Raw genomic sequence first — 18,534 nt, forward strand, 5'->3', positions numbered from 1 at the left:
TGGTGTGGATCATGGGCCATTCCTTTGTGTTCTGGGCCGCTGGCCACCCCAGGTCTAATGTTATGCTGAATCACGATGGCACCGTAATAAGATGGTTGGGTAGAAGGGGATTAGGTTGGCCTGATTTGGTTCCATGGTTGGCCAGGCTAATTAAACAGCATGGCCCGCCAAATATCTTAGTAGTGCACGCGGGAAGCAATGACCTGGGAAAAGGAAAGTCTCTGGAGCTCATTTTTTCGATTCAGGAAGACCTTAGGCGAATTCACGAGGCGTGGCCACATATCATTATTGGTTGGTCGGCATTAATCCCCCGGCTGGCTTGGAGAACAACTATTCCCTTAAAAAAGATGACAGTTATGGTCAGGAAGCTGAATAGCGCCATTAGGAAAATAGTGCGGTCCATGGGACGTTTAGTTATCAATCACCCGGGATTAGGGGTAGAGTCACCTCAATTTTTTAGAAATGATGGCGTACATCTAACTGAGGAAGGTATGGGGTTGTTTATAGATAGCATTTGCGGTGGAGTTTCGGCGTGTTTAGATTAGTGGTGACGGGCTGCGGCGTCTGTGGGGCGCAGCGGGGTAGGAAGGCACTGCGTTCAGCGGCTGATTAGTGGGCGCACAGGTAGTTGTCGTAGGTCACTGCCCCCCGTTGAGGCACCAGTAACTCCCTTTTTGGCCCTTCGGTGAGGAGGGTCCCTGTTCGACTCGGTGAGGGAGGGCAGAGTGAGTTTTAAAAGGGGCAGCCACTCTGACGCCAACTCAGCGCAAAAGTTATGTTAGGATTTGTTCCCCGTGGTGTTGGACGTACGGCGGTTTGCGCCAGTCCACTCGTGATAGTGTTTGTCAGCTTGAGAGTTGTTTTGCATCGCCCTTTCTCCGCCACCATAGGTCTAGTTAAAATTAAAATCATAATAAAAGTTCTGGCAATTTTTAATAACTTATTCAAGTCTCCGTGTCTTTATTTGCATGCAAAGGTTTTAGAATCATAAGGTTGATGTAAGGTTTACGAAACATACACGGTGAGCCCTTTAATACAGGTTATGTTTAGTTTTCTACTTAATATGGAATTTTATGCAGGACAAACGTAAGGAGGATGACTTAATATTCCAGAAGCACCACAATGCAGCCAACACTGGCGCTGACATATGCTGTGAATACCAGGCAGTTTGATTAAACCTTGATTGGTATTACGCAGCCAACACTCTGTGATATCTTTTCACTTTCACTGTTGTGTAGCAGCCAGCAGTCTGGAACATTATGCATACACTGTGCTGTGATCTTAAGTCCACCGAGTGTTAGAACAGTGAAAAAGTGCATTAAAGTCTAAGAGGTCTGCGCATCCAAAGGATTAGAAATTCTAAGTCCAGAGTCGTTCTATGCATAGAAAGTGAGAATGCCAAAATGAAATATGTTTGTGTCTTTTAGAGTGTGACCCACTTTGTGGATGTAGAATACCGTGTAATGTCTTTTGGCAGAGTCCCTACCTATTTATGCAATTTATTCCATAGGAGACGTGTATGTGGAGCGATTGTTGGAGCAGATTACTTTAAATAGTTTTGGAGGCAGAGTGTTAAAATACCAATGTATTGTACATAAATCCATGCTGCTTTTACACTAAATTTAAAGGAGATAATTTACCAAAAATAGATGAACCTGAAACTCCAGGGAACGGAAGAAGCTATGTGACATCCAGGACAGGGGGAGAAGTTACCAAAGAGATAAAGCGACTGCCAAGGAACCCAGAGTCTGCGAAAAATTAGAACAATCGTAAGTGCATATATTTTATGTCCCCATTAATTTATTATGCTTGCATTTTGTACTATTGTTTTCTTTGATATTTCTCCTAGCACCCATCCCTCTTCTTTAATACAACAAAAAGAAGTGGAAATTATTATTATGATTTTTTCAATAGTTTATGAATTATACAACAGTTATATAAATCTATTTTTTCATGAATGTTTATTTTGAAAATATATTTGTAGCATCACCAGGTTATCTCAGTTTATGGCAGTCAGACGCGGGCTGGGAGAGGCGTGGCCGGGGGGCACACAGGCGGCCGCATCTCATGAAAAGGGATGCGGCCTGTGCGCTGACGCGGCCGCATCTGATGTCATCAGATGCGGCCGCGGGGGAAAGAATTGTATTTTGCAGCCGGGGGGCGGCCTGTCGGCCTACCCCCTGGCCCTAATAGCGGCCTGACCGAGCGGCCCGGGGGGGCAATGCCCCCCTGCCCCCCGGGTCAGCCCGCCACTGATGGCAGTTAAGAGCTCAATTTATCCCAGATTAGAAGAACATATACAATCAGTTGGACATTAAAAAGATGCCATTATTGCTCACACTTGTTTAACACATTTTACCAAGCTCATCTTGGATGCCAAAACATCTCTAATAATCTTTGCTATCATAAATTATTGCATTTAAATACACACATGCACACACTATGGGGTTATATAGAGTCAGATGTAATTCTGACTTGTAAGCGCAAAAAGTGCTTTGGCTTACCGATTTACAAATATCATTTTAAGTGTCTCTTATGAAATTGTATGCAATTTGCATACTTATCCAAGATGCAAGTATCTTAAGATACATGCACCTTGGAATACACAGTAAACTACGGGACGCTTTTTACATTTATGTTGTAAGTGTATAATGCGTCCATCTCTACATAAGGCCCTATATGATCATTCTATGAATGTTTTGATTAATAAGAATCATTGCAATGGACAATTTCTTTATTCCTTTGTTACTTTCTTTCCATAGTAAGAAAGGTAAAAGTAAAGTGATGGCAAAAGACATTCTCAAAACAAAAAATTCTAGCTGTGCAAATGACATAAAACATAATTAAATTAGTTCCTTCTTGGTCTTCTCTGCTGCTCTGTGCTCCATTGCTCCAGACTGACTGAATGCTGGGCGTGACATGATGACATCACGCTCGGTATTCAGACAGTCTGAATGGAGCACAGAGCAGCAGTGAGGAGGGACGCCGGCGCCGCAATCACGTGAGTATGTTTTTTTTTTTTAAAACCACCCTGCTCCCCCCCCCCCACCCGCCGCAAAAAGAAAAAGGAAAAAATTTAGTTTTGAGAAACAAACATTTTTAAAAAAAAAAAAAAAAAATCATCAGCGCAAGGGCCCGGGCCGGGCCCCATCACATGCCCGGGTAATGAGTACCCCCCCCCCTCTCGGCGGCCCTGCTTCTGGGTGACCACAAGTGAGAGAACTGCAGACATTCCTTTAATCATTGCGAAAATGGGAAAAAACATAATAAAATTGAAGTTCCGTTATCAGTTACATTGTGTCTGGGAAGCATTGCTATATCTTTTATATTGTAAGTTAATGTCCAAATAAAACTTTTCAAAGGTTTTTAACATTTTTGGGTATATTTATTTTTGTTATTAAATATTTGGTCCAATTCGTCTAATAAAGATTCATTTTGTACGAATATCTGGATTGGAGTCGAATGGATTATCTATAAGATTTTTAGATTATAGCCAAAATGATTGTTAGTCATGTTCTGATCACTTGTAGCCATACCTAAGTGAGTGAAAATGTATTATATGAAATAGAAAACCATAGGAAAATTGCATCATTTGTAAGCAGTGCTTTAGTTGTCATAGAACTCACAGAACTGAGTTCCGGCACCTTTTTTCAACGGATTTTCCAAGTTTTAAAAGTAACTTTTGAACATTTAATGTTTGGTCCACGTGGACTTGAATCGCCCTGTTGAACATAGCAGGTAGGCGGCAAAAACATTAAAATGGTGCATGCGGGCTGCTTGTGTGTCGAGTCCGATCAGGGCCGGATTTACCGCTAGGCAACCTAGGCACCTGCCTAGGGCCTAGCGGCTCTCGGGGGGCCCAGCTGGGGTGGACAGGAGCAATTTAATAAAAAAAAAAAAAAAAAATCGGCCCCTCCCCCGACTCGCGGCACCCCCGCCCCGTGAGTCGGGGGAGGGGGGTGTGTGTCACGAGTCGGGGGAGGGGGGGGAGGGTGCCGCGAGTCGGGGGAGGGGCCACACAGAGCTAGTGTGATATGCGTTATATTTCAAAACTTTCCAAGACAGAAAACAAGTGATGTTTTTTGGATGTTGATCAGCAGAACATAAAGGGAAAGCATATGTTATATCTCGCTAGGCAGTTGAACGACTGAACCTCCAGAGTATCACACTTGTGAGGATACAGAAAGATGCTAAGGATCTGGGGGGACAAGGAGTAAAATTCATGGCATATTCAGCTGCACAAACAGAGCAGGATTAAAACCTGTGCCTTTTGCTTCCAGCTGGTTTGTGCTTCAAATGTGCTGCAGTGTGGCTGTGATAATGAAATATCTGATAATGCGAGGGAAAGGCTATATTTGTGTACAATATCTGCCTGCTGGCTGAGAGAGAGGTGTCAGGAAGTGTTCTCTCTTTCATTCTATCACTTGTTCTGTTTCCCCCAAATGATGAGCAATCGCTGACAGTTCCAGAATTATTTATTTATTTTGATCCGCACCGCATTCATGACAAGGTGTATGTACACTTTTATTTTTTGCAATGCCGACACCACATTCAGTGCTGCATACGTTTGACAAGATGATGTCAGCTTTCCTAGTGATTTATTCTGGTACATGGATTACAGAAATAAGTGACTTTAAACCATACTTGCCAACTCTCCCGGAATGTCCGGGAGACTCCCGCATTTTGCGAGAGTCTCCCGGACTCCCGGGCGAGTGTGGCAATCTCCCGAATTCTGCCCACTTCACTAGGAAGTGCCCACTTCCTAGTGAAGTGGGCAGAATTAGATCCCAAACGCCGCGATTCCCGATGAATCGCGGCGTTTAGCCCCGCCCCCCGCTGTCAAATGACGCAATTTGCGTCATGACGTCACAGGGGGCGGGGCCGAAATGACGCGATTTTGGCCGCCCCGCCCCCTCACGCCCCCCTCCACTGGCTGGCTCCCGGAAGAGAGCTGAAGAAAGTAGGTAAGTATGCTTTAAACTGACCCTCTTTTAGAGGAATTGTCACATTTGTTAACCATTGGCTGGTCTCCTCCCTCCCTCCTCTGTGTCACATGGGACGTGCACCACATGACAGGTGCCGTCCCATGTCTGAAGGGGATGAAGACTCCACAGCTTCTAGATGGAAAAAGGTAAGTTGAGGGAGGGGTAGGGTAGTATATTAATAGTGTGTGTATTATGTGTGTGTGAGGGGCCACTGTCTGTGTGTATTATGTGTGTGTGTGTGTGTGAGGGGCCACTGTCTGTGTGTATTATGTGTGTGTGTGAGGGGCCACTGTCTGTGTGTATTATGTGTGTGTGGGTGAGGGGCCACTGTCTGTGTGTATTATGTGTGTGTGTGTGTGTGAGGGGCCACTGTCTGTGTGTATTATGTGTGTGTGTGAGGGGCCACTGTCTGTGTGTATTATGTGTGTGTGTGAGGGGCCATTGTCTGTGTGTATTATGTGTGTGTGAGGGGCCACTGTGTGTGTATTATGTGTGTGTGAGGGGCCGCTGTGTGTGTGAGGGGCCACTGTGTGTGTGAAGGGGGGGCCCAAACCGATATTTTGCCTAGGGCCCCATGAGGTGTAAATCCGGCTCTGAGTCCGAGGCATGCGTACTTCGTCTGCGCTGGTTGTGATGGCGCTGCTCGGCTTGTGATTGGTCATGTGGTCGCGCGCTGAGTTCTTACTGCGGGCGGCGACCGTTATGTTTCGTTACACAACTGACGTGTGTAGGTGTGTGTACTGTGATTAACTACGTGATGTGAGTTCCGGCACCTTTTTTCTTGCAAAAAAAGCACTGTTTATAAGAGTTACTCTTGCGCTGAGTGAAGAGATTTTAGTTGCTTGATAACTGCAATTAAACTAGAGTAATTTTCTGACACAGGTTTAGTCTGATGCCTGGTCCTAGAGGGACCTAATATCTACATACAGTTGAGACTGGCATATTCTAGGATAAACTAATATCCATGAGTGCAGTTCACTAGTTTAATTCAGTCATTTATTATGTGCTTCTGTAGTTCCAATGGCTCCATCTAAATTGACAGGCTGAATTCTCTTGAATATTTAAGAACCCCACAAAATAGCTTTCTCCACACTTACGAAGCAGACCCACCATACATGGGACCAGAGACGGATTTAGACCTCATGGGGCCCTAGGCAAGAAACTGGTTTGGGGCCCCCTCCCTGAAAAAATCCATAGCACTATAGTTTTTAGCATAACATATACCCCTATTCAGGGGCTGGCTGGCAGACTTTAGCCCAGAGGGGGAAGCAAATAGCACTGGCCCATAAGTAGCGGCCCATTTTTAAAGGTTGGTCTCACCTCCGGCCCTGGGAGGGCCCTCTGGGGACCGCTGGGCCCTAGGCAATTGCCTAGGTTGCCTAGTGATAAATCCGGCCCTGCATGGGACCCACAAATGCTGCTATAACATTATAAGTTTACAGCAAAAACCCTTTCATTGGTGCAACAAGATGGCTGCAGTCAGTTTAGCCCGGGGGCGCTCAGGCGCGTTATTGATGATGCGGCCGCATCGCGTGTCATGTCATGCAGCCGCCTGTGCGCTGACACGGCTGCCATCGTGTGTCTTGTGATGTGGCCGCCGGTAATATTCAGGAGATATTGTATCCACGGGGGGGGGGGGGGGGGGAGCCCAAGCAGCCGTCAGAATGCCCCGCAGCCCCCCGGCCCAGCACGGTCCTGGCTGCAGCTATGGAATGAGCAAATATCTCCCCTTTGGGTGGAACAGAGCATGATAGATAGGCGTTCCTTGTAGATGTGGCATAGGCAAAAAGAATGTACACAAGGAAATACAGGATTACGCCATAATTTCAAAGTGGCTGATGACATATTTACATATTCATGAATGGGTGAAGTGCGCACATTAAAAAATACAATAAAACTGTTTGACAGTAAAACTAAAGAAGTACAGAGGTCCCTTTACTGTCAGTAGTTAATCAAAATAAATAAAGGAGGTTCAAATTTTGGTAGAAAAATCTAAATATTTAAATTAATGATTCAGATGTGTGTGTTGGCCTTGCTTTGTATTGACACTAGTTGAGCAAGAGATGCTCTTCGATGAAGCCTCTCACAACATGTAATGATAGCACAGACTAATCACAGCTATGCATAATGTAGACAGGTGTACTCAGGGCTGCCAATAGGAATTCAGCGCCCAGGTACAACAAGTTCATGGGGCCCCCCTTACAGTTTAGCGTGTAAAAAAAAATTGCGCCGCCGCAAAAACCATAGTATGTGGTCTTACTATTTGGGGCGTGGCTATGCATCATTGGGGCGTGGCTAGCAGGTGAAAAGTGCCACCCTCCTGTAAAAAAAAAAAAGCCTGCATTGTTGTGTACACCATTGACACAAGGGTGCAGTGCCCGCTTGCCAGAGCGTGACATATGTCCCAGCAGTCCTGACTTTCAGGACATCTAGCACCCTTACATTGGACAGAGCAGTCACCAAAAATCGGAATTGTCCCACTAGAATCACAACATTTCACACACTGTCCTACCTGTTCTTCTCACTTTCACCACTTGTGGCTGCTGATTTCTTTAGTTGCGGCTTGTCTGGGTCCTGGAATGTTGGGGGCCCTATGTGGAAAAAAAATGGGTACATTTAGAAAATTACATCCAGTATCAGTATCAATCAATAGCACCCACAAGTAATAATATGGCCTTCCTCCAGCCCAATTAAAATAATAGTATTTCCATTTAATAAATAAACTTATTTCCCTCCCTGCAAACAGCCCCAGCAATAAATTAATAGTATTTAAATTTCATAACTATACCTATTTCCCGCAATCATCACTGCCATTAAATAATTCATAGGCACATTTAATAAAGAGACCTCATTCTCCTCAAACTCACCCCCGCATTCAATAGCCACCACCTACCTCACACACACTACATTGCCACAAGCCCCCTATGCCATCACATACACATTACTGTGCCCCTTCATCACAACTACACTGGCCCCCTTATGATCACACTACGCCTTCCATGCTGCACCCCCCCCTTCTTCATCACACTGTGCCCCCCCTCTTCTTCATCACTCTGTGCCTCTCTACCCCCCTTTCTTTATCACTCTGTTCCTCTCCCCCCCTTTTATCACTCTGTGCCTCTATCTCCCCGCCTTTATTACTCTGTGCCTCTCTCCCCCCTTTATGTATCACTCTGTGCCTCTCTCTCCCCCTTTCTGTATCACTGTGCCTCTCTCACCCCTTTCTGTATCACTCTATGGGCTAGATTTACTATGAGGCTTGATGCATGGCGGCTTCAAGCCGTCATGCATCGCGGTTGTTTTCCGGCGGGTTTGCATTGCAAACAGCCGGATTTACTAATGGGCGCATTTCGGCTTCAATTTGAAGCCGCCGGCGATGTAACGGCGGGATGTAATGCTCAAAGCCGCCGGCGGCTTTGAATAGAACATGGCGCTTTTGATTTAAATGACGGCGCTTTTGTGTAAAGGCGTTTTTTTTGGAAAATTACACCTGTCTCCTGGCCTGTTACTATTGGCTATTTTCAAACTCAGGAGATTTGACATCACAAGCCCTATATAAACCACTGGCCTGACACTTTTTTCTCTGATAGGGTTTAGAGGAGTTTTGTGAGAGGAGTTTGGAGGATAGTGGTTTGGTGAGAGTTGGAGTTTGGTGGATTGGTGGAGCGATATCTGATTGAAGTGTGAGTAGTCCTGTGGTTTTTTCCTGTTTTGTACATTTATTTTCTCATTTATTTTCTGTCTTGCATTTTTTGTATTTGACTTGTCCTTTGTCTGTGTTACTTGTGTGTGACTGTGTGGAGAGTGTGTCTGTAGGTAGTGTAGTTTGTTCTTTGTGTTTGTAAGTCCTTCAGTGTTTTGTGTTTTTCTGTCTTCTGGGTAAAAATGTCCAGAGATAGGAGGGGAGAACAAGCTGAGGAGAGGGAGATGGAGGTTGAGGGGTCAGAGGAGGGAGAGGGAGAGGTTGAGGAGACAGGACAGGGCAGGAAGACCAAGACAGGGAGGAATGTGCGCTTCTCACATGATGAGAATTGTGTGTTGGTGCACAACATCATTCCCTGCTACGAGATTATCCTAGGGAACCTGGCAGCCGGGACTCCTCTAAGGCGGCGTCACCAACTGTGGGGGAGAGTCTGTGAGGCCGTGAACGTGGTGGGCCCACTGAAGCGGACAGTGGCACACTGCCGCAAGCGCTTCTCTGATATTAAGAGGAGGCTTAAAGAGAAGATGGCCCAGGAAAGGAGGTCGACAAGGCGCACGGGTGGTGGCCCCCCACTTCGTATGGAGTACACCACGTACGAGGAGGAGCTGCGCCAGATAATGCCGGCTGAAATTGTAGAGGGCATAAATGTGCAGGACACAGATTCGCCCTCTTTTGGCCAAGTAGTTGGTGAGTTATTTGGTTTTTTTACCCTAAAAGTTTTTTAAAGCTGCTTTTCTCTTTTTAAAACTGCTTTTCTCTTTTTAAAACTGCTTTTCTCTTTTTAAAACTGCTTTTCTCTTTGCAAACGTTTTTTCTTATTTGTTTTGCCTTATTTTTTGTTTTTCAAAGTGTATTTTTGACTCTAATAGTTTGTAAAGGGTTTTTTTTTCTCATACCAAAAAAAAAAAAAAATTGCAAACACATTTGTGCAATAAACAGTATATTTGGAAATTGTTTTTTTCTGGAAATACATTGTATGCTTTTTCTAATACATCCAGAATCGCCAGGACCGCAGTTCAGTCCCAGTCCCAGACCTACACCTCCACCTTCAGCGAGAGATTCGGGCACAGACGAGCAAGCAGGTGCGTGATTTCTGTTTAGGAGAGAAATAATGGAGTTAATTGATTTTCTGTGCAAATGTTGCTGTCAATGGTTTTTTTTTGTTTTTTTTATTGTTTGCAATGAGAAGTTAGGGCTACATTTTACTAAACTGATATGTTGCCTATAGAAACCCATCAGAATATACCTTTACTTTATTTATTGCATTCAACAAAATGACAGCTAAAATCTGATTGGTTGCTATAGGCAACATCTCCACTTTTTATAGCATGCAGTTTAGTCTAAATAACCCAGCATGTACTACACAGTCCAAATGATAATGGTTATTAAAAGGATAATAAGTGCATCCTTAAGCAGGTAGCATAGGACTAGAAATCAGGAATGCAAACATTGTGAAAGAATCTGTAGTTTCTAAAGAATATTCTTTCCTATCCAGTGTTCAGAATGCAATATGCAAACATATTATATAGTATATATTTACCGTCATTTTTCATACACAGGGCCCTCTTCATACCAGCCACCTCAGGCGGAGTCCCTGGAAATGTCTCCTGAGCCAGAGGATCAAACGACCATCACCCTGGTAACAGTGGATGCCCCTGTGTCTGGCCTCCAGGAAGTTTCACCTGGCCCTGCTGAACCATCACACCACCAACCTGCACCTGAAAGTATGGACCCAGCCAGAGAAATGGCGCTGTCTATTGGCGCATTCCAGCAGCAACAGACATTGTTCATGGACAGGCAAACTCGCCACATGTCCCAAATTGCGGCCCAGTTGAGGCGGATACACCGCTCCAATAGTCAACTCCCTGCTGGAATCAAACGTCTGGAAACAGCTTTAGAACAGACCAATGTGCAGCTGGCCCAAATGACTGGGGCTGTGGAGGCCTTACATTCCACAGTACGTGAGGGGAATGCCAATGTGACCCGGCTGGCAGGGCAACTACATTCAGAAATTGTAGCCCGTTTACCGGCACCTATGTCTTCAGCCACCACCAGTACCGCTAGTACGCCTAGCACATCTGTACAGAGTACTCCTCCAAGGAGAGGTGCTCGCACCAGGGGTGGGCGAGGGAGGGGAGAGAGTGGCACCAAGCATTGTGATATGCCTGCAAAAAGGCGTCGCTAGTGCAATAATTATTATTGCTTCATGTTTTCACAAGTTTGCGTAAGCATTATACGTTATTATTTATTGTGTTCTGCAATAAATGCAGTTAAATTTCTATGGTGTCAGTGTTTCTTTTCTGCTAATTAAACAAGAGTATACTGATGTTTTAAAAACTATGCACTAATTTCACTTAAACATTGACCTCTGACTGTCACAATCCAGGGATGTTCATATTTACCACATGAGGAGTACACACTATCCTGTTTTTAAAGGTTCCAATTTACAAAACATTTAAAATAAAATAAAACAATTGCACTCACATAAAACACATTTTTGAGCAAAAAATGTTTTTCATACTATGTACTTACACGTAAAGTAGTTTGCAATTAGACGGTCTCTAATCTCCCTTCCGCCCTCTGTGCTCTGCACATCACCAGATGTGACACGGACCCCTTCTTCTTCACTGTCTACTGCAATAATCGGTGGGGTAAGTTGATGTATTGCTAGATTATGTATCAAACAGCCAGCCAGGATAATATCAGACCCCTTTTCAGGTGCATACATAGCCACCCCACCAGATTATTCTAGTAACCTGAACCTAGTTTACCAAAGTACAAAGGTACGCTATAACACCCCTCTACTAAATCAGTAAATAAATTGCATGGTGGGAAGACACAAGAGAAAAAGAAACCAAAACAACACTGCAATTACAAGACACTGGCCTTTTAACATATACAATCCCAAAGGAAAAAAACTTTGAACATGAAATGGCCCTTTTCCTTCTGTTCCGATTGACCACATACCTCTAACAGCACACTGTTTGAACAATCTCGCCGCTCACAAGCAGCGCTTTCATTTTGGTCTATTGAATGGCGGTTTTCCGGCGGCTTTATAAACCCCCTAATAGTAAATCCGGCTGTTTGTATGTTGAACATTGTTGAAACCGTCATGGCACTTTATACAGAGGTGGGTTTGGAAACATCATTTCTGGCCGTTTGGACGGCAGATTTAGCCTTAGTAAATCCGGCGATGGCTAAACCGCCGCCAAACCCGCCGAAAGTCGGCGGGTTTACAAACACGCCTGTTAGTAAATCTAGCCCTATGTCTCTCTCCCCCCCTTTCTGTATCACTCTGTGCCTCTCCCCCCTTTCTGTATCACTCTGTGCCTCTCTCCCCCTCTTTCTGTATCACTCTGTGCCTCTCCCCCCTTTCTGTATCACTCTGTGCATCCCCCCCATTCTGTATCACTCTGTGCCTCTCCCCCCCCTTTCTGTATCACTCTGTACCTCCTCCCCTTTCTGTATCACTCTGTGCCTCTCCCCCCCCTTTCTGTATCACTCTGTACCTCCTCCCCTTTCTGTATCACTCTGTGCCTCTCTCTCCCCCTTTCTGTATCACTCTGTGCCTCTCCCCCCCCTTCTGTATCACTCTGTACCTCCTCCCCTTTCTGTATCACTCTGTGCCTCTCCCCCCCTTTTCAGTATCACTCTGTACCTCCTCCCCTTTCTGTATCACTCTGTGCCTCTCTCTCCCCCTTTCTGTATCACTCTGTGCCTCTGCCCCCCCTTTCTGTATCACTCTGTGCCTCTCTCACCCCTTTCTTTATCTCACTGTCCATTTCTTCAAATCTCCCCTTGCCTCTCTGCTCCTTTACTTACCTTCTATTAGCTACTTTCATCTCTTCTCTCCTTTCTCTGCACCGCTCCTCATCACTAAATGTCGGGCGTGACTTGATGACGTCACGCCCGACATCCAGTGTGAACGGAGTATAGAGGAGGGACGCCGGCGCCGCGATCAGGTGTGTTGTTTGTTTGGTTTAATTCTTACACTATCCAGCCCCCCCACCAACGAGCGATTTGGAGCCCCTCCCCCCCTCCCCCCCCAGCAGAAAAAAAAATCATAAAAGAAAAAGATAATAAAATGAAAAAAAACTGGGGATTAAAAAAAAATTCGGCATGTCCGGGCCCGGGTAAATAGTATCCGCCCCCCCATCCCGGCGGCCCTGGGTGTACTTATACTAGAGAAATGCAGAAGTTGACCATTAAAATAATGTTTTATAAAATAAACTTTAACTGTTACACTGGCGTGATTTTATTTTGTTTTTTCTTTTTTTTTTTTTTTTTAAATAAGGACACTTACGAAACAGATTTAGTGTATTCACACTATTTATATTTACTAAACTGTGGGTTTTAAAAAGTGGAGATGTTGCCTATAGAAACCAACCAGATTCTAGTTATCGTTTATTTAGAATATTCTACAACACGACAGCTAGAATCTGATTGGTTGCTATAGGCTATATCTGCACTTTTTCAAGCCCACAGTTTAGTAAATATACCCCTTAGTGGATAGAAGTCAACAATATGCTCACAGATATTACTCGTTCTGCAGACCCCCATGGGTAATTAATTACCTTTCCTCCTGCTTCTAGCTTTCAGGTACATTAACCCTGCCACTTTTGTCGAAAGCTCTAATAGAGAATGTAATTATATGACTTTACATCTGTCAAGCTGTTATAAAAGCTAATGGTCGCTTCATATATAAGTACTGGTAATCTGATGACTTGCAAAATTTTATGTGTAATTCCACATTAAATTGTCAAATACTGACTTTGTTAATGCAGACATTTATAAATTGGTTTTGTCCTCAAACCTTTTAATCACACCTAGTAATGAATATTGTATGTTATATTTAAGGCCATACCATCATAAGATTAATATGAAAAAAGTTGGTTTAGACCTGTGGCCATTTTAATGCACTATATAGCTACAGATTGTCTGGGCCTACAAACCGTTAATAAACAACAGTGATCAGGCTGACATGCTTGTCACCTAGGAAAGTCCTTGTTTCCCTTAAAGCTTGACCAGTACTCAGTTGCCAACATGACATGAGTCAAAGGTGTTAACCAATAGGAAAGGGAATCAGGCAATGATTAAAAATATGAAGTATGGTAAATAGGCAAATTGTATTGTAGAAAATCAGAATCCACAAACAGGATCAGGTTCTGGCCTGGGTCAGTAATAGACAAGTACAAAGTTAGCATCCAAAGAGAAGGTCAAGGTTAGGCAAGGGTGAATAACAATCTAAACAATGAGGTACCAGTAGGAATCCATTCACATCCAAAGCAGAAGTCAGGGCAGGCAGGTAAGGCCAGTAAGTGTGTAAGAGTCAAAATACAAAAGTTATACTCGTATATTAACTGAAGAAAATCTATCATAGGCACTCTATGCACGCCAGGCTTGCTCACATATAGACACATTTGCTTCTGTTGTGGTGTATCCCACTAGTGCGACCGACATGTTGCACATCCACATAGACATGAACCAGTACATATGGTTATGCCACAATGTTCTTGCTTACTGATAAAAAAGCACTGAGTACAAAACTGAGTGACCACTTGGGTATGCATGTACCTGGGTGAGACAGTAGTACAGAAATCTTTACACAGGTTGGTTCTAGTCTTTTAGATGTTCTAATGCTCTGATTGGCTCTATGTTTGTCTGGCTCACTGCATGTTCTAATGCTCTGATTGTCTATATGTTTGTCCTGCTCACTGCATGTTTCAATGCTCTGATTGTCTATATGTTTGTCCGGCTCATTGCATATTCTAATGCTCTGATTGGCTATATGTTTGTTTGACTCACTGTATATTCCAGTGCTCTGATTGGCTATATGTTTGTCTGGCTCATTGAAAGAGCTAATGCTTTGATTGGCTATATGTTTGCCTGGCTCACTGAAAGATCTACTGTTCTGATTGGCTATGTTTGTCTGGGTCATTGAATGTTCCAAAGCTCTGATTGGCTATATATTTGCCTGGCTCACTGTTAGTTTTAAGCTCTGATTGGCTATATGTTTGCCTGGCTCACTGAATGATCTAATAATTGACAAAAAAATGTGGACCGACACAGAATATTCTAAAACATTAACTGATTATAGGTTGGTCTGATCTTGTGAATATTTTTATGCCCCTACTTTTATTATTATTATTTTTTATTTATATGCATCATAGAGTCTACAGCACCGTACATAGAGATTCCCAGCCCTGCCCACTTCAAAGTCACATTTACATGGACCTCACAGAGAATAGAAGTGCTCAAATACCACTTAAATATGGGTAAAATATAGGGCCTGATTCATCTTCGAACACAATGTGAATGCAACTTACATTTAAAAAAACGCACATAACTTGTACACATGTACGCCAGTATTCAAATACAATCGGATCTCAAGATACGTTTCCATTTGAATATGGGTATAAGCAGGGGACGGCTGATTTATTTTCGACTGGGGCAAGACTCAGCTCAGCAGCCTATTAGGAACATTTTAACGGAAATAAAATGCAGCTGACCCAGTGACCCAGCCCACGGTAGCCCACTATGGGACCGGCTCAGAGGGCAGATGCCCCCCTGCCCCCGAGCCCAGCCTGTCCCTGGGTATAAGTACATTCTGGCTGTAGGTTACTTGCCATCTGTAGACAGACTGAACACAGTGCAGGATATACACGTGTATATGTGCAATATAAAGTCCCATCAGAACACATGCAAAAAAAAAATATTTTAGAAAATTTATTTACAACTCTTAATGCTATAATTATTTAAAAAAATGATAATTTTTACATGAAATACATAAATCAGGATATTCTTAATGCGCACTATACATAAAATGTCATAGTTTCCCTTACTTGGCATGCAAACATGTAGTCATTACTCTCAGTCGGCTCTTACACCTGCCCTTTAGCTTGTCTAAGTGCTACGGCTAAAATGCACATACATACAGGCCCGGCGCTCCCATTAGGCAACCTTAGGCAGTTGCCTAGGGCGCCGGGACCTGCAGGGCGCCGCTGACTAGATTTTCTAATCTAGTCAGCGGCTCAGGAGAGGGTTCCCGCCGCCGCTGTTTTTCAGTGTCCGCGGGGCATCTGTGAAGTATCACACTGTCCGTCAGACAGACAGTGTGAATAAAGTTCTTTCCCGGCGCCCCCCTCCCCTCCCAGAATGCATCACTCCGCCTCTGTGTGAAGAAGGCGCGGATCATCTAGAGAAAAGGTAAGTAAACTCTACTTTTTTTTTTAGTGTGTTGGGGGGGGGGCCGTGAACCCTAGCACCGGCGCTGCATACATACAATACAAGATGCCCCCCTGAACTTGTATCGGCCACCTAGGCAAGCCCTTATTAGTCTGCCCCATCCCACCTCCAGTCCGCCCTGCAAATCATAGACAGTTGTAAGTGTCATTTGCATTCAGACATGAATTGCATGCAATTGTGTTCATTGGTGTAAGTCCAATTCTGGCGCAGAGATTTTTCACGCACGTTATAGCACACAAACAGACTTACATCCAAAGATGAATCAGGTCTATGATGTTTTTTACGGTGTAGTTCAATATAGGAAATTATATTTCATTTTTTTTAATCTGAACAAAGTTTTGGTTTTGCGGTGTGCGTTAGGTTACTTATAAGTGAAAGAATGAATTAATGACTAGCTCAGCATTTTCTGAAATTCTATTACAACTTTTTATGAGTGACCCTGCAGGAAAATTACCTGGTAGCATGTGATCCTTGTAATCAAATAAAGCAAGTCATTGATTTTTATATCCCATGTAGCCCGACCAATTGATTACGTCTGTATTACGTCTTCAATAACAAATCTCATTGTGTTCACTCATGTTCATCTGATCAATGGCCTGACAGCTTAGTTGTAAAACATGACAAGTGATGAGACAGACTGTTAGACACGCAAGACACAATGCAATATAGTAATCAAATTTGTTTAGTATAAACTATTGTTTAGTTTTTATATCCTCCACATTTACTTGCTGGACCGTTGTAAACGTTGCACAAACAATAGGACAGCATATTCATAAAACGGCAAAAATAGTTGCATAATGTATATCGGGTAGATGGGTGTACAATGTACCATGCAGATGTAGGAAGGTCACATACAGTATTTCTGTGCCCAGGGTGGCAGAACTGGAGCAAAAACTTTGATACAATAATCTTCTCTTCTTTTTTTTTTTTTTTTTATTCATCTCTTTATTAAGCCATAAAAATGTATTATATACAGCATATAGTACAGTGACATGGTTTTGAGCATTGGACTGATAATAATGTTGATTATTATCTTGTTAGCATATCATAGTTAGGACATTACATTATGGAAAGAGTAAGAAGGGGGATATAATCCAAGCTTTGCCATGCTAGGCTGCCCATTAGATACCTGCTTTTCAGCAACATTCCCACCCGCGGGGCAAACATCTCAAAATCAGGAAAGTCCCATTGAAATCTGGACAGTCAAGAAGTATGTTCATTGTCAAATTCATTTGTTATAGATTGTAGCTCTTGTTTATCTAATTAATAAAATGCCTGGTGATATATTATTATGTATTTGTCAGGATCTGACTGCAGCCTTCTGCATTGCATGCTGCTTGTATTGGCAGCTCCTGCCTCCAGGACCTGGAACTTGTATATTTAATGTATATACTGTATATAATGTATTTAGTGTATATTTAATGTATTATCTGCAGTACCTCTACTCATCAGAGGTGCTCCTGTTATACCTTCCTTTTTATCACTAGGGGTTAACCCAGTGGATCCTAAACTTTTTGCAGTTCAAGGCACCCTTAGGGTCTCCAAAAATTTTTCAAGGCACCCCTAAGCCAAAATAATTACCAAGTAGTCCCCGCCTTGCTTACCACTGGCCCTGGCCGAGGCACCCCTGTGAGATCGCCGAGGCACCCCAGGGAGCCTAGCCTAGTTTGGGACCCACTGGGTTAACCTGTTGCACCAATTATCTGCTGCACCTGGGTGTTCCCTATTTATACCTGCCTCTGTCCCTCTCCTGTGCTGGTCATTGCTGTTTTGTTGCCTTTCCTTGTGGGGGTTTTCTCCTGCTGCTCCTGTGCTCTTGAACTTTCACATACTGCTGCTGACATCACTACTCCAGATTTCTCTCCACTTACCATTCTTCCTGTATCTGCAGTATTCCTTGCAACCAGTATTCAGCCTTCTCAGAAATCCCTGTGCAATATCAGCAATATCTGGTTCATACTACTTATCTGTATTTCCTGACCAATAAACACCTTTATGCTTTCATCACATCCCGGGCTTCATAGCTGTGATTTACATTGAAGCGTGACAGTATTAAAAGTATTGTTTTTACTTATTGCTGACATTAAAGGTACACAAGACAGACGTAGGTGCATTGCATCAGGAACAGTGTCCCTGGACAGTAGTTTGAAATGTTGGCATCAGTATGTAGAGTCACTAATAACAGAACATGGTGCAAGATCCCAGTCTAATTTGCTCAGACTGCAGACTAGTGTGACAGATACACCTGCAAGTCCACTCAGCTATCTGCCTGGCGGTATCCTGTTCATCTCCATAGCAGTGTCTCTAATGAGACAGGCCTGCAGCCACAAAATATACCAGACTACCTTCAATAATTAAGAATCAAGAATTGTTTGGGAGGCTAGAAGGGGAAAAAAATGCATAAAATTATCTTTTCAATATCAACCTCATTATTTGATATTCAGAAAGTGGCACTTTGCAGAAGTCAAATGTCAGACTGTTATATTTAATTATTTTAAAGGGCCTAACATGAAAATAGTCAGCAGCTGCTGTCTAGATTTATATTGATTGGGTAGAGGAGACTGGGAGGAGTGGGTTACTTTTTGTTTTGGTCCATGGACA

The 18,534-nt window shown here is 43.5% G+C and overlaps 1 protein-coding gene across 1 annotated transcript in view; it reads left to right on the forward strand.

Annotated features, from left to right (window-relative positions):
• The first annotated feature begins 8,802 nt into the window (after positions 1–8,802).
• LOC142150713 (uncharacterized) overlaps positions 8,803–18,534 on the forward strand; it is a 39,988-nt gene continuing 30,256 nt past the window's right edge. The window contains exons 1-3 of the mRNA XM_075205910.1: positions 8,803–9,375; positions 9,687–9,770; positions 10,248–10,597. Of these exons, the coding sequence (XP_075062011.1) occupies positions 8,871–9,375; positions 9,687–9,770; positions 10,248–10,597 (939 nt within the window). The 5' untranslated portion in view covers positions 8,803–8,870. The remainder of the gene's footprint in view (positions 9,376–9,686; positions 9,771–10,247; positions 10,598–18,534) is intronic.

The sequence above is a fragment of the Mixophyes fleayi genome, chromosome 4 (assembly GCF_038048845.1).
Source record: "Mixophyes fleayi isolate aMixFle1 chromosome 4, aMixFle1.hap1, whole genome shotgun sequence".
In the NCBI taxonomy this organism is placed as follows: domain Eukaryota; kingdom Metazoa; phylum Chordata; class Amphibia; order Anura; family Limnodynastidae; genus Mixophyes; species Mixophyes fleayi.